Source organism: Poeciliopsis prolifica, unplaced genomic scaffold, assembly GCF_027474105.1.
Source record: "Poeciliopsis prolifica strain line A6 unplaced genomic scaffold, Auburn_PproV2 SCAFFOLD044, whole genome shotgun sequence".
NCBI lineage: Eukaryota > Metazoa > Chordata > Actinopteri > Cyprinodontiformes > Poeciliidae > Poeciliopsis > Poeciliopsis prolifica.
In genome coordinates, this window is record NW_026562419.1 from 2,293,065 (window position 1) to 2,309,835 (window position 16,771).

General features: G+C 34.5%; 2 protein-coding genes across 2 annotated transcripts; both read right to left on the reverse strand.

Moving 5' to 3' along the window:
- Window positions 1-1,303: 1,303 nt before the first annotated feature.
- On the reverse strand, window positions 1,304-5,302 carry LOC129376629 (microfibril-associated glycoprotein 4-like). The gene is made up of 6 exons (XM_055056220.1): window positions 5,240-5,302; window positions 4,472-4,630; window positions 4,084-4,122; window positions 3,708-3,804; window positions 2,500-2,669; window positions 1,304-1,779 (listed from the first exon to the last, which is right to left on the reverse strand). The coding sequence occupies exons 1-6, from the start codon at window positions 5,243-5,245 to the stop codon at window positions 1,498-1,500; spliced, it is 753 nt and encodes a 250-aa protein (XP_054912195.1). The 5' UTR covers window positions 5,246-5,302; the 3' UTR covers window positions 1,304-1,497.
- A 7,032-nt stretch (window positions 5,303-12,334) lies between these two features.
- Window positions 12,335-16,327, reverse strand: LOC129376601 (microfibril-associated glycoprotein 4-like). The gene is made up of 6 exons (XM_055056197.1): window positions 16,247-16,327; window positions 15,485-15,643; window positions 15,098-15,136; window positions 14,720-14,816; window positions 13,510-13,680; window positions 12,335-12,782 (listed from the first exon to the last, which is right to left on the reverse strand). The coding sequence occupies exons 1-6, from the start codon at window positions 16,250-16,252 to the stop codon at window positions 12,529-12,531; spliced, it is 726 nt and encodes a 241-aa protein (XP_054912172.1). The 5' UTR covers window positions 16,253-16,327; the 3' UTR covers window positions 12,335-12,528.
- Between the last annotated feature and the right edge of the window lie 444 nt (window positions 16,328-16,771).

Below are 16,771 nucleotides of genomic sequence, written 5' to 3' on the forward strand. Positions count from 1 at the left end.
GGGTTGGAAATGTTTATACATCCTTGTGATACCAGCTGCTTTGATCATTAGCTGTCTGTGTTAACAGCTACCTGTTGTTATTATTATTATTATTATTATTATTGTTGTTGTTGTTGTTGTTATTATTAATAATGCACAGGTAATAACACAGGTAGCTGTGTTAGCAGCTACCTGGTAACACAGGTATAACGGTCAGCCTTGTGTCCAGGTAAGGGCATGTTCACAGAAGGTCCCAAAACATCTTGTGGTTAAGGTTATTGATCAATTGTTTGTGTGACTGTGTGAAAAAGCCCAACCTTTTTTCTTGTAAACATAATAAAAGGCAGTTGAGAGCCGGTGGAGGAGACACAACATGGTGTTTGACGGTGGTTGAAAAGTAATTTGTGTCTTTGGTTGATTCTTTGCAGGTTGGGAACCAAAATAGACCCAACACCAGTTTCTTGATAATCAAAACTTAAAAGTCATTTAACAAAATTACTTTTTTCTTTTCAGATTAACACCTGGAGTTTCCATTAACATTCAAACTACTCATTCCATTACTTTGGATATAGTAGTCCACCAATAAATATCAATTTTAAGTTGAAGCACAATGCATTTGTTGGAGCTCTGCAGCATTTTCTGCTTTTAATTTCTATAATTTGCAAAAGTAAAAATAGAATTTGAATATTATTACAGGCATTTCCCCAAACATCTGCACTATGTATCAGAAAAGGAACAATCAGTGAATTGTATAATATCCACTACGCCTGAGCATTCAGTGAGTCTTTCACTTCATATAATAACAAAACTTTCTTCAACCTGATCAAATCAATCAACACATCTCCAGAGTCTAAAAATTATGTAATTTGTTTTTTCAACACATTGACGCACATCATATGGTCATTATAAATGGTCAAACTATAAATATTTTATTGTTCTCCTGATATTATTAGATCAAGTTCGTGTGCTATTTTTTTACATTTTATTGCAAGAAAAAACAAATTGATGACTTTCTGCTGTTCTTGTTTCGCTTCCTGATTGTTTTCTGATAAAAATCAAATTACACTCCATTTCTTTGTCTTAGCTAACACCAGATATACTTTATTTTCTCTGGGAGTGACATAAACAGATCATTAAATAGACATAGATGTTGACATTGACACAGTTGAGCATAAAATTTAGAATTACGGAAGACCTGGTTGTTTTTCAATTAATTGCATTTAACCAAGAGGTTTGATTCTAAAAATGTTTCCATTTGGCCCAATTTGTTTTAAAACTGGCTTATTTTAATTTTTACATATAAAAAAATACAGACACACAAATATTGCTGCTGGCATCTTATTTATTATCAGAGATAAATTGGTTACAGGTAGCAAACTCTCACCAATGATTTAATTAACTGGATTATATTGATTAGTAATCAAGTGAACTTTTGATTCATGTTTGAAGCTAAAAGTTGATGGTTGATTATAAGAAAAAGCAACTCATTATTTTTTGCTGGATGTTTGACCTGCAGATTTAAATGAGAGGACGGATCTTCATGGTGATGCTCTTCAGGGAGTAATTAACTCCCTTCCATGTACCCCATTCCACTCCAGTAGCATGGAGTGTGGTGTCAGTCCCCCAGCGATAAACCCCGTTAGGGTTTGTATAGTGACACTTATTGTACCAGAAAGCACCGAGATATTTTTTGGCACAGTTGCCGCTCAACTTATCCTGGTCTTTGTCAAAAGTGGTAAATTTCATTGCACCGTGATAGGAAAGGCTGTCTCCTGCAGAAATAATAATAGGATACAAAAACTATATGAATAAAACAGACATTCAGTTGAAAGCTTGAATAGTGAAACAAAATACAAATTCTGCGTGATCCAGCATCAATAAAATTGTAATTTCAATATTTAACAAAAATGCTGACTTTGTGAAAAGCTGATAATGTTTTGTGAAAAACATTATGAGTTATGTTAATTTCTTACTGGGATATTATCAATGAGATCAATTAAATTTACTTTGTGCTGTTAACTACCAACATCAATCTTCCTGCTTCAGAACCATAAGAACAAACTCTGGATTTAGATATAACTGACACAACACATTTAATCCAATCAAGGTCTATTTCTCTTAATCCTGATTTGTCTAACTACAGTAAATTAGCTTTATTAATTATCATTATTATTATTATTTTATTATTATTATTATTATTATTATTATTATTATTATTATTATTATTATACACCAGGAGTGTATAATAATATCTTATAATACCAGGAGTGTATAATAATACACTCGTGGTGTATTATTACACGAGGAGTGTGTAATAATACACTCCTGGTGTATATTACACACCAGGATCCATGCTCAGTGCCTTGCTCTACATTTCCAGACTCACTGCACGACTTTCAGACCCAGCACAAGTTGAATTATTTATTTTAAAAAGACATAATTAGTGATGGGCATCATTCCATCCATCCATAAATTCATCCTGACTAGTAAAGTTAGAATGTGTTTTTTCTCATGACTCACCAGCGCCCCTGTGTTGTTGAAACCACTCACATGCAGAATGTAACCATCAAACTCATCAGAGATGAAAAATGAAGCGTAACGGATAAAGGCTTTGTTTTCATAAAAGTCCTCCATATCGACCATCAGCTCACAGTCTTGAAACCAGGTCAACTCATGAATGTTATCAAGACCTGCACAGACATGAAAACTATTAAAGTTGGATTTTTACTGAGATTTTTGCACACACATTACTGTCCAGATCACTGCATTAATGCACCGTGGCATGGAGTCGATCACTCTGTGGTGTTGCTCAGGTGATATGAGAACCCACATGGCTCTGACCAACATTTGCAGCTCTTGTTGGGTCTTGACTGTCGCGTCTTCCTCTTCACAATAAGACAGATTTTCTACGACGTTTAGGTTCTTCTTCAAGATCAGCATCAGCATCAGTTCGACACAAGGAAAGCAACAGCTGAAATCTATGTTGCATATATCTGTGTGTGGTGGCTCTTCAAGCACTGACTCCATCTGCAGCCGACTCTACATTTCTAAATTGTTTTGTTTCATAATCCCAGGTGCAGTTATCCTGATTGCTTGTCCAATTCTTTTCCACTACATCTTTTCTTCCGCCTCACTTCTCTATGAATGTGTGTGAAAACAGCTCTGTGCACAGCCAGCTTCTTTAGCTGTGATGTTTCTGTCTTGCCCTCTTGTGCAAGGGGTCAAAGGTCATCTTTTGAACAACTGTCAGGTCAGCAGTCATTCCCATGATTGAATAACCTACAGACCTGGACTCAGTGACCATTTGGAAGCATTTGCAGGTGTTTTGACTTAAACTGATTAGTGTGTAGCACCAGAGCTCTGCAATATTGAACTTTTTCACAATATTCAAATTTTCTGAAATACTGAATTTGTAGTTTTCATGAGTTGTCAGAAACAAACATCAACACTAAAAGAAGTAAACATTTTAAATATATCAAGCTGTATGAAATGAATTAATATGACATATAAATGTTACTTTTTGAATTAATTACTGATTGAAATAAACTTTTCCATAATATTCACAGTTTTTGACCTGCACCTGCACACCATCACTTAGTAACACAATAGTAAAATAGAAAGTCGAGACAATAAACAGGTGTTGAAAAATGTGGCTATAACTATGTTATAAATATCTTAAGTAAATAAACCAACCATACATTGACTAACTGTTTAGGTCGGTGTCTCACCCAGCCAGTACTCTCCAGCAGCGTTTCCAAAGCCTCTCTTGTACTCCGCCCAGGGTCTGTAGAAGTTTACAGAGCCATCCATCCTCCTCTGGAAAACCTGGAACAACAAAGGAATCTGATCAAGAAGTGAACAACGTTCTCACTGACACTCAGGGTGAAAAGGAAGTGGGTTGTACCAACTCTGAATTGGTATCAATAATCAATATTTAACATGACAAAACTGATCAAATCTTATCTCAGGCAGGTGAAAATGGAAGGACAATAAAGACTCTTCTTTCAACAGAACTTGATGTTTGTTGGATGAAAACCCCCAAGAATCCTGAGATAAACCAAGTTGAAGTGTAAACAGAGAGAGTTCATGTAGAGATGGACTCACCGTCCAGCGTCCTCCCTCTGAGTCCATGTCGCAGTAAGCCTTCACACAAACACATTGATACAGTTTTTATTATGTAATGCAATGTCACACTTTATATAGAAAAATAAATACTATCATTGCCTCACTAATAAGTGAACGTATAATTAAATAAAATTTCTTCTCCATGAATAACTGATTTGGTTGTAGGAAGAAAAAACTGGAGCTTGAACTGAAACAAGATACTAAACATCAAGAAAGTTCAGTTTCAAACAGTCAGTTTATGTAATGTGTATGAAGATTAAGTAATAACATCCTCAGCATTGTTAACAGATAAACCTCCAGTCTTGGTCCTGCACAGAACTTTTATCTGGATCTTCATTTTTATGAACAAACCAAACATAAAGTTCACCTGAACAGCAGATGAATATCCACTTGGATAGATGATGTAAACTCCACTGGGAAGTTTCTTGTTCGTATTGTAGATGTCATTGCAATCACGTGGCAGTTGGTCCTCAGCCGCTTCACAGCTGATCAGCAGTGGAGCCAGGAGGAAGAGAAGTGATAACAGCTGGAAGACAGAACATGACACCTTCTGAACATCATCAGAGAAACTCTGATTAACGTTCATTTAGTCAGATTAAACCTGATCCCTGATCTTGTCCTGCATGTGGCCTGTAAGCTGTGCTGCCAGATTTTCAGTCAGAATTATGCTGAATTCTGCCTTAACAAAGGTTTCTGGTTGGTTTGATCCTCCATTTTTTAACAACTCATTTCATCAGTCCTGTTAACAAATGTTATTTCCAGAGCCAAAACTATGTACAGTGTTTACATGCATTGAGTGTTTGGATAAATTTAAACACTCAAATTTACTCAACATTTCAGTGACTGAACAAAATATCAAACATTTTAAATAATTAACAAACTCACTAGAAGTTATTTAATTTTTATATTTTTTGACTACATAGTTAAATATCTTGTTGTTGTTTGTGTTCATATTCTAATCATTATTGATGTTTCATAATTTGTACATTTTATGTACAATGTCTCTGCGCTGATTTTTATTTTGGTCATTTGTTGTTAACAAGATTTTAAACATTAAAAATACCTTTCCTTGTTAAAATAAATAAAGATAGATGAATTATTTTTTATTTTTTTACAGTGCAAGTTACAGGCTTACCTTCATCTTTACTGTTGATCTGGATAAATTGATCAAACTTGATGAAAATCTGGAGTTTGACTTGCAGCACAATGAAATTCCCTGTCAATGTAAAACATAGAGAAACTTTAGTGGACAAACTCAGTTGTAAATGAATTCATGTGTTCATCTCTCACCTGCAGCTGGAATGAACTTGATTCCAAACTTCTGCTTCTCCTCTGTGTCTCCGACGTTCAGACTCTGTTATTTATACCTGCTGATGTGTCACCTCACCTTGATGATCAGGAATCTAAATCAAACATCACCTGATGAAAAACATGAGCTTGGTTTCTTCATTTTACATTTTACTTCTTTCTGAACTTTGGATAATGAGTCTCAATTGCACAAATAATGCAAAATAAAATGTAACATTAATATAACTGGAGATGCGGCTTGCATGGATTTTGCGGTTGAATTGATGGATGAGAGCCACCTCAAATTCATCTGTAGCAAAATTATTTCAATCATGTTTTGCAACCATTTACTGTTTTCTGAGAGTTTTAGTAGAAATTTCCAAAAATGTTCTCCTGCTCTTCATCAACAAAATAATTTGCCCTTCTGGCTTAAAAAAGGACTTAATATTTGAGAGAGTTTAAGAAAGTACATAAAATCTGAAATGGTCGATGATCTGAATGCAAAGGCTCTTCTTGATTAGTTTTTGTGAATATACAGTAAAATGTGTTGTTTAACTATAGTTCATTATAATAATATAATAATTCAATATATAACATAATTATGAAACCCAATTGTATTACATTATTACATAATGCAGTGTAACAAGCTCAAAGAAACATCAGAACATTCAGAGTCATTGAAGATCACCTTCAAAAACACAAACAGTCTCAACTCAATAAAGAAGTCGTTGAAGTTAGATCAAATCTTTTTACCAAAGCAGAATCAAAATTACCTTTTTTCCTTCACTTCAGCGTCAGACAAGCTTCAGCTCTTCTGTCTGGAGGTCCTGGAAACAGCTGCTCTTATACACAGTCACTGACAGACCTGTCAATAATACACTAGTGACTCTATAATGTTTCAGTGAAATCAAAGCAAAGATGTGATTTTTACTTTATGACTTCAGCATCAGGGATTATTTTCACTGATGACATTTTTTGGAAAAAGGATTTAGCTTGTACTTCCTGTCCTTGTTAATTCATTTCCTGTTTTTGTGTTCTGAGTTGTGATGTTTTGAATCCTTTGTGATGTTTCAGTGAAAAGTCCCAGGATACATATTAATCTGACGAAATTAGGATTTTATTCCTAACAAGCCCAAGTTACAAATAGATCCATACAAAGCAGGAAGTAACAACAGGAACAAAATGTTATTTTTCAACTTTCTTGACAAAGTTAAAAAAATGCCCCGTTTTCATATTTCCTAGTGTGTGCTCACTAGCACACACACTATGCTAGTTTATGAATACAAGCCTGAAAATTCACATGTCCAAATTTCCATTCACTTGGCTGCAGAGGGAAAAGCAATTTTCTCCTCTTTGCATAAATGAACAGGTTGATGTTGCCTCTTGTGTGTCGAGACCAAAAGAATCTAATTCTGTAAATGATCTTGAAAGATCTCTGTAGGATAGCCTGACATGTTTAGCTCTGTTACATTTAACAAATATGTTAAGATTTAACATATTTGTTACAAACTTAACATCTAATGTCAAAAAGTAACAGAGATGTTAAGATGTAACATCTTTGTTACATCTTAACTGAGATGTAACTGAATCATCAACATTGATTCAGTTGTTGCAATTGACTGCAGCCGTTTGTTGATGTAGAATAATTAAGATTGCCATAAAAACTCTCATCTTATATCAGGCATGTTGTGGGACCACATTGTCTCAGCTGTGCTGTGTTTCCTGTGAGCTCTGAGAAAACAGAACGTTAGCTTTGGTTCCTCTAGGCAGTGGCCTCAGTCTGCATTCCTCCAGGACCCGAGTCCTGCAAGTTTCAGATGTGTCCCTTGACCTAAAGACTTTAATTTAACTGTCTCACTGGCATGCAGTGAGGCTCTGCAGAGCTCTGTTGATGAGCTGCTATTGGAGCCAGGTGTGCTGAAGTATCTAAAAGTTGCAGGACACCAGAAGACTTCCTGCCCCAACAATCAGGAATCAAAGGAAGGATTGGTGACCAGGACTGGTTGGTCAGGAGGTTCTTCTGTCATAGGGAAAAACACAAAAAGTGAATTTAATTGTTCAAAGAAACATAAATATCAAGACAATTTAGTTTAAATTGCTTTATTAAATTCGAACAAAGAAAATGTTTATTTGTTTAATTTATTTTGAGTGCGACACACTGAGTGCCTGCACCTTCGCCATGTTACTCTGGAGACAGAGTAGTCAGGTTGTTCATTAATACCTGCAGCTGATTGATACCTGAGTTTCCAAAGAATCTCAGGAAATGTTAACGCGAACAGGGTTATTCTACGGTCGCATGGAAGGAAAATCTTTGCACTTTTTATATTTAGGTCAATGAAAGAAAACGAGAAAACACAGGAAATGAGTAAAATAATAAAACTACAGATCATATGGATTTGTTCTGGCATAAAACTGGTCTTTAGATTCTGTTTAAATATTCAGAAATAAAATGATCAATGTGAAAAGAAAACGGATGAAATATAAATGTGTATTATGCCATGTTTGAAGATTTTCAAGTGTTTCCTGAACTGCATATGCAGGTTGTGCTTTAATCTGTTGCTGTGGGCTGTAAATGTTTATGACTCCAGAGATGTTTTCAGGTCAATGTCATTAACCCTCGGGCGTTCCTAATTTTCTATTTATGCCCCTTCTCCTATACTTCATTTGTTTCATTATGTCTCAGTGTTTTTTGTTGTGCTGAGGAGCTTGGTGTGAGGGGTTGGCAGCAGATTGAGAAGGCAGGTGCAGGTCAAATGCAAGTTCAATTTGTGCATCAATCCAGTTTCTTTAATGTGTGTGTGTGGGGGGGCGGAGGCAGGTGTGTGTGTATGTGTGCGTATGTATTGGAGAGAGTTTGTGTGTGGCTTTGAACTCTTTTTCTGGAGTTCAAATGGTTGTCAGAGCAGTCAGGTTGTTCATTAATACCTGCAGCTGATTATTGATACCTGAGTTTCAGAGAATCTCAGTAAATGTTAACATGAACAGGGTTATTCTGCGGTTCCATGGATGGAAAATATTTATACTTATTATGTTTAGGTCCATGAAACAAAATGAGGAAATGTTAGGAAATGAATAAAATAATAAACTATAGCTCACATTGATGGTTTCTGGAATAAAGCTGGTCTTTAGATTCGGTTTAAATATTCATGCAAATCCAGATATAAAGCAATGTTTTAAAAAAAAGATTCCTCAGAATAAATTAATATCAGAATGATCAATGTAAAAAGAAAATTGATGAAATATAAATGTGTAGTATGTCATCTATGAAGGTTTTCATGAGTTTCCTGAGCTGCATATGCAGGTTGTGCTTTAATATGTTGCTGTGGGCTGTAAATGTTTATGACTGCAGAGACGTTTTCAGGTCAAGGTCATGAACTAAGAAGCTCTGAGGATAAACCTGTTTGTTTATCATTCAGGTTTATCATATTTCACTGGAGGTCATGCTGAACGGTTGAATTTTAATGGTGACATATATATGATCTACAGAAAAACAATCTGCAGAACATTTACACTTTTTGTTTTTTCTTACTAAAAACTTGTAAAAAGTTAAAAAGGTTCCCATCCAAGCAGGAAAAGTGTATGTCTGATATTGACAGGTAGGTTTTAAAAACATTGAGACATTTTAATATTGCTAAGATGTGTCTGTTATTACTTATCACATGTTTGCGCAAAGATTTCTGCACATAAACTGCAGAAAATCAGACAAATTCAATCTTTAGAAACTGGGGAATGAAAAATGTTCAAGTGAAATCTGTTAGAGGTATTTTTTGTATGAAGCTTATGGCTTCACTCAATACATAACATTTAACTTAAGTCTTTAAAATGTAGTTTAAACTTTGCAGCTTTACATAATGAATTAATTGACGCAATTATAATTCAGCATTTGGTGTGATTTAATAATAAATAAGGAGGTGAAAACAGATGCACTGATTTTGACCACAAACAATGAGAGAAAAAAAGAAAGAACGAAAACAAAGAAAGAAAGAAAGAAAGAAAGGAAGGAAGGAAGAAAGAAAGAATAGGTTGCTGTCATCCGTTTTATAACAACTAGGTGTCACTGTTGGATTTTCTTTCAGAGGTTTGGAACATTTTTCTAATCTGCAGAATAATGGGACAGGATGTAGATGAAGTCTAATAAAATGTTCTCACAATCTCAGAGAAATTCTGCAATGTTTTAGTAATATCAATCTAATTAAATGAAATATAATTTCATCAATCACTATTAAGTTAAGGATGAACTCATAAAGACTGAATTGATCACATAGTGAACATATTGAATGGAATGAGAGGAAGATATCTTTAAAACAGAATAACAACAATCACTGGGAAATTAATTAGTATAACTTGTATGTTATCTTAAAGAATTAATGCTTACACTAATACTAATCACATTGTAAGACTATGCCTACCTTGAGTTTATTTAAAACCTTCTTTGAATTAGCCTTTTCTTAATTTTTAACTTCTACTCGTTTACTATGTTTAAAAATTTTTCTCTATTTTTACTCTGCTTGATCTTTTACTAAAATTATTATTATTATTATTATTATTATTATTATTATTATTATTATTATTATTATTATTATTATTATTATTTTGTGACTATCTTCTTGCTGAATGTTGTTTTTTACTTTCTTGTACAAGCACTTTGAATAGTATTTGGCTGAAAGGAGATGAATAAATAAAGTTGTTGCTTTGCCCAAATGGTTGCAGAACCTCAGTTGCCTCCTTGGCCTTTACCTCGCCTTCAGATGGAAGCACAGGAGAGGAAGCCAGTACATAAAGCAGAGTTGATTTCAAATTTTGAGTCCATAAATTGGGAACTGATGCTGAGTAAGAGGTCAAATTGAAACAGCATGACTTGGAAGATTTGCGACTTTCACTAAGCAAGTCACCGCTTGGTGAATCTGTTCATTCAATTCTTTTTTCCAATGTCAGTTACGAGGTGTCAAGTTTCCTAGATAATGGTTGTACTATATATATCAGTCATATATATTCAATATATATGGTTGCAGGCTTTAAAACTGTTCCTATTGTTTTATCTTAAATATTCAGATATACAACATTTATGCTGCAAAAACTTTCCAGTTGCAATGAAAGTTAAGAACATTTAAAGTTTATATTTGCACTGAAAGGTAAAAAATTCTTCCAGACCTTTGCAGCTTCATTGTGAAATATTACACAAAAAATGAACATAAACTGGAGATTTGGTTCAATTATATGTTTAAAAGGCTAATTATACCAATATATCCCATACTTTTTAATTGTTTATAAGACTGTTGAAAAAATGCAGGGTTTTCAATTAGTATTAATGCACTACATTAATGCACTACATGTTGCGTTTGCAAATCAAACCATAAAATAAATTGTATTGGCACATATAAGCTTGGAAAAAATACAAATTCGGGTTTGAGGCCCAGCTGGTTCATTCATATGGATCCATATGCAACTTCCAAGTTATTAAAATGCATGAATAGCTTCTGAAAGAATGACCCATGCCCAGTTTTTAGAAAAATTGTCTAAGTTCATTTACTTATGAGTTTATTTGAAAGGTTATGTTTTTATATTATTATTTTGTGTGTTGTTTACTTGACTCCTTTCTTTTTTGTGGTACAATATTAACTGTTTTTTCAGAAGTTTGCTTGGGGGTTGGAAATGTTTATACATGCTTGTGATACCAGCTGCTTTGATCATTAGCTGTCTGTGTTAACAGCTACCTGTTATTATTATTATTATTATAGTTGTTGTTGTTGTTGTTGTTGTTGTTATTATAATAATACACAGGTAATAAACACAGGTACCTGTGTCAACAGGTACCTGTTAACACAGGTATAACGGTCAGCCTTGTGTCCAGGTAAGGGCATGTTCACAGAAGGTCCCAAAACACCTTGTGGTTAAGGTTATTGATCAATTGTTTGTGTGACTGTGTGAAAAAGCCCAACCTTTTTTCTTGTAAACATAATAAAAGGCAGTTGAGAGCCGGTGGAGGAGACACAACACGGTGTTTGACGGTGGTAGAAAAGTAATTTGTGTCTTTGGTTGATTCTTTGCAGGTTGGGAACCAAAATAGACCCAACACCAGTTTCTTGATAATCAAAACTTAAAAGTCATTTAACAAAATTACTTTTTTCTTTTCAGATTAACACCTGGAGTTTCCATTAACATTCAAACTACTCATTTCATTACTTTGGATATAGTAGTCCACCAATAAATATCAATTTTAAGTTGAAGCACAAGCATTTGTTGGAGCTCTGCAGCATTTTCTGCTTTTAATTTCTATAATTTGCAAAAGTAAAAATAGAATTTGAATATTATTACAGGCATTTCCCCAAACATCTGCACTATGTATCAGAAAAGGAACAATCAGTGAATTGTATAATATCCACTACGCCTGAGCATTCAGTGATCTTTCACTTCATATAATAACAAAACTTTCTTCAACCTGATCAAATCAATCAACACATCTCCAGAGTCTAAAAATCATGTAATTTGTTTTTTCAAACACATTGACGCACATCATATGGTCATTATAAATGGTCAAACTATAAATATTTTATTGTTCTCCTGATATTATTAGATCAAGTTCTTGTGCTATTTTTTTACATTTTATTGCAAGAAAAAACAAATTGATGACTTTCTGCTGTTCTTGTTTCGCTTCCTGATTGTTTCTGATAAAAATCAAATTACACTCCATTTCTTTGTCTTAGCTAACACCAGATATACTTTATTTTCTCTGGGAGTGACATAAACAGATCATTAAATAGACATAGATGTTGACATTGACACAGTTGAGCATAAAATTTAGAATTACGGAAGACCTGGTTGTTTTTCAATTAATTGCATTTAACCAAGAGGTTTGATTCTAAAAATGTTTCCATTTGGCCCAATTTGTGTTTTAAAACTGGCTTTTTAATTTTACATATAAAAAAATACAGACACACAAATATTGCTGCTGGCATCTTATTTATTATCAGAGATAAATTGGTTACAGGTAGCAAACTCTCACCAATGATTTAATCAACTGGATTATATTTATTAGTAATCAAGTGAACTTTTGACTCATGTTTGAAGCTAAAAGTTGATGGTTGATTATAAGAAAAAGCAACTCATTATTTTTTGCTGGATGTTTGACCTGCATATTTACTTGGCAGGACGGATCTTCATGCTGATGCTCTTCAGGGAGTAATTAACTCCCTTCCATGCACCCCATTCCACTCCAATAGCATAGAGTGTGTTGTCAGCCCCCCAGCGATAAACCCCATTAGGGTTTGTATAGTGACACTTATTGTACCAGAAAGCACCGAGATATTTTTTGGCACAGTTGCCGCTCAACTCATCCTGGTCTTTGTCAAAAGTGGTAAATTTCTGTTGGTTGTGATAGGAAAGGCTGTCTCCTGCAGAAATAATAACAAGATACAAAAACTATATAAATAAAACAGACATTCAGTTGAAATCTTAAATAGTGAAAAAAAAGTCTGCGTGATCCAACAAAAATAAAATTGTAATTTCAATGAATAAAAAAATGCTGACTTTGTGAAAAGATGTTAATGTTTTGTGAAATAAATCATATGTTATGTTAATTCTTACTGGGATATTATCAATGAGATCAATTAAATTTACTTTGTGCTGTTAACTACCAACATCAATCTTCCTGCTTCAGAACCATAAGAACAAACTCTGGATTTAGATATAAACTGACACAACACATTTAATCCAATCAAGGTCTATTTCTCTTAATCCTGATTTGTCTAACTACAGTAAATTAGCTTTATTAATTATCATATATTATTATTATTATTATTATTATTATTGTTATTAATATTATTATACACAAAGAGTGTATAATAATATCTTATAATACCAGGAGTGTATAATAATACACTCGTGGTGTATTATTATACACGAGGAGTGTGTAATAATACACTCCTGGTGTATATTACACACCAGGATCCATGCTCAGTGCCTTGCTCTACATTTCCAGACTCACTGCACGACTTTCAGACCCAGCACAAGTTGAATTATTTATTTTAAAAAGACATAATTAGTGATGGGCATCATTCCATCCATCCATAAATTCATCCTGACTAGTAAAGTTAGAATGTGTTTTTTCTCATGACTCACCAGCGCCCCCTTTGTTGTTGAAACCCCACACATGCAGAAGGTAACCATAAAGCTCATCATCGATGTAAAATGAAGAGTAACGGGCAAAGGCTTTTTTTCCATCAAAGTCCTCCATATCGACCATCAGCTCACAGTCTTTATACCATGTCAACTCATGGATGTTATCAAGACCTGCACAGACATGAAAACTATTAAAGTTGGATTTTTACTGAGATTTTTGCACACACATTACTGTCCAGATCACTGCATTAATGCACCGTGGCATGGAGTCGATCACTCTGTGGTGTTGCTCAGGTGATATGAGAACCCACATGGCTCTGACCAACATCTGCAGCTCTTGTTGGGTCTTGACTGTCGCGTCTTCCTCTTCACAATAAGACAGATTTTCTACGACGTTTAGGTTCTTCTTCAAGATCAGCATCAGCATCAGTTCGACACAAGGAAAGCAACAGCTGAAATCCATGTTGCATATATCTGTGTGTGGTGGCTCTTCAAGCACTGACTCCATCTGCAGCCGACTCTACATTTCTAAATGGTTTTGTTTCATAATCCCCTCCAGGTGCAGTTATCCTGATTGCTTGTCCAATTCTTTTCCACTACATCTTTTCTTCTGCCTCACTTCTCTATGAATGTGTGTGAAAACAGCTCTGTGCACAGCCAGCTTCTTTAGCTGTGATGTTTCTGTCTTGACCTCTTGTGCAAGGGGTCAAAGGTCATCTTTTGAACAACTGTCAGGTCAGCAGTCATTCCCATGATTGAATAACCTACAGACCTGGACTCAGCGACCATTTGGAAGCATTTGCAGGTGTTTTGACTTAAACTGATTAGTGTGTAGCACCAGAGCTCTGCAATATTGAACTTTTTCACAATATTCAAATTTTCTGAAATACTGAATTTGTAGTTGTCATGAATTGTCAGAAACAAACATCAACACTAAAGGAAGTAAACATTTTAAATATATCAAGCTGTATGATGAATTAATATGACATACAAATGTTACTTTTTGAATTAATTACTGATTGAAATAAACTTTCCATAATATTCACAGTTTTTGACCTGCACCTGCACACCATCACCTAGTAACACAATAGTAAAATAGAAAGTCGAGACAATAAACAGGTGTTGAAAAATGTGGCTATAACTATGTTATAAATATCTTAAGTAAATAAACCAACCATACATTGACTAACTGTTTAGGTCGGTGTCTCACCCAGCCAGTACTCTCCAGCAGCGTTTCCAAAGCCTCTCTTGTACTCCGCCCAGGGTCTGTAGAAGTTTACAGAGCCATCCATCCTCCTCTGGAAAACCTGGAACAACAAAGGAATCTGATCAAGAAGTGAACAACGTTCTCACTGACACACTCAGGGTGAAAAGGAAGTGGGTTGTACCAACTCTGAATTGGTATCAATAATCAATATTTAACATGACAAAACTGATCAAATCTTATCTCAGGCAGGTGAAAATGGAAGGACAATAAAGACTCTTCTTTCAACAGAACTTGATGTTTGTTGGATGAAAACCCCCAAGAATCCTGAGATAAACCAAGTTGAAGTGTAAACAGAGAGAGTTCATGTAGAGATGGACTCACCGTCCAGCGTCCTCCCTCTGAGTCCATGTCGCAGTAAGCCTTCACACAAACACATTGATACAGTTTTTATTATGTAATGCAATGTCATACTTTTATGGAAAAATAAATACTATCATTGCCTCACTAATAAGTGAACGCATAATTAAATAAAATTTCTTATCCATGAATAACTGATTTGGTTGTAGGAAGAAAAAACTGGAGCTTGAACTGAAACAAGATACTAAACATCAAGAAAGTTCAGTTTCAAACAGTCAGTTTATGTAATGTGTATGAAGATTAAGTAAAAACATCCTCAGCATTGTTAACAGATAAACCTCCAGTCTTGGTCCTGCACAGAACTTTAATCTGGATCTTCATTTTTATGAACAAACCAAACATAAAGTTCACCTTAACAGCTGATGAATGTCCACTTGGATAGATGATGTAAACTCCACTGGGAAGTTTCTTGTTCGTATTGTAGATGTCATTGCAATCACGTGGCAGTTGGTCCTCAGCCGCTTCACAGCTGATCAGCAGTGGAGCCAGGAGGAAGAGAAGTGATAACAGCTGGAAGACAGAACATGACACCTTCTGAACATCATCAGAGAAACTCTGATTAACGTTCATTTAGTCAGATTAAACCTGATCCCTGATCTTGTCCTGCATGTGGCCTGTAAGCTGTGCTGCCAGATTTTCAGTCAGAATTATGCTGAATTCTGCCTTAACAAAGGTTTCTGGTTGGTTTGATCCTCCATTTTTTAACAACTCATTTCATCAGTCCTGTTAACAAATGTTATTTCCAGAGCCAAAACTATGTACAGTGTTACATGCATTGAGTGTTTGGATAAATTTAAACACTCAAATTTACTCAACATTTCAGTGACTGAACAAAATATCAAACATTTTAAATAATTAACAAACTCACTAGAAGTTATTTAATTTTTATTTTTTGACTACATAGTTAAATATCTTGTTGTTGTTTGTGTTCATATTCTAATCATTATTGATGTTTCATAATTTGTACATTTTATGTACAATGTCTCTGCGCTGATTTTATTTTGGTCATTTGTTGTTAACAAGATTTTAAACATTAAAAATACCTTTCCTTGTTAAAATAAATAAAGATAGATGAATTTTTTTATTTTTTTACAGTGCAAGTTACAGGCTTACCTTCATCTTTACTGTTGATCTGGATAAATTGATCAAACTTGATGAAAATCTGGAGTTTGACTTGCAGCACAATGAAATTCCCTGTTAATGTAAAACATAGAGAAACTTTAGTGGACAAACTCAGTTGTAAATGAATTCATGTGTTCATCTCTCACCTGCAGCTGGAATGAACTTGATTCCAAACTTCTGCTTCTCCTCTGTGTCTCCAACGTTCAGACTCTGTTATTTATACCTGCTGATGTGTCACCTCACCTTGATGATCAGGAATCTAAATCAAACATCACCTGATGAAAAACATGAGCTTGGTTTCTTCATTTTACATTTTACTTCTTTCTGAACTTTGGATAATGAGTCTCAATTGCACAAATAATGCAAAATAAAATGTAACATTAATATAACTGGAGATGCGGCTTGCATGGATTTTGCGGTTGAATTGATGGATGAGAGCCACCTCAAATTCATCTGTAGCAAAATTATTTCAATCATGTTTTGCAACCATTTACTGTTTTCTGAGAGTTTTAGTAG

Coding starts and splice junctions, on each gene's coding strand:
- LOC129376629 (XM_055056220.1), bottom strand. Junction 3,805..4,083: donor CAGAGGGAGGACGCTGGACG/GTGAGTCCATCT, acceptor TTGTTGTTCCAG/GTTTTCCAGAGGAGGATGGA. Junction 1,780..2,499: donor TCAACAACACAGGGGCGCTG/GTGAGTCATGAG, acceptor TTATTCATATAG/TTTTTGTATCCTATTATTAT.
- LOC129376601 (XM_055056197.1), bottom strand. Junction 15,137..15,484: donor GACATTCATCAGCTGTTAAG/GTGAACTTTATG, acceptor GTTTGTGTGAAG/GCTTACTGCGACATGGACTC. Junction 13,681..14,719: donor TGCTGGAGAGTACTGGCTGG/GTGAGACACCGA, acceptor ATGTCTGTGCAG/GTCTTGATAACATCCATGAG.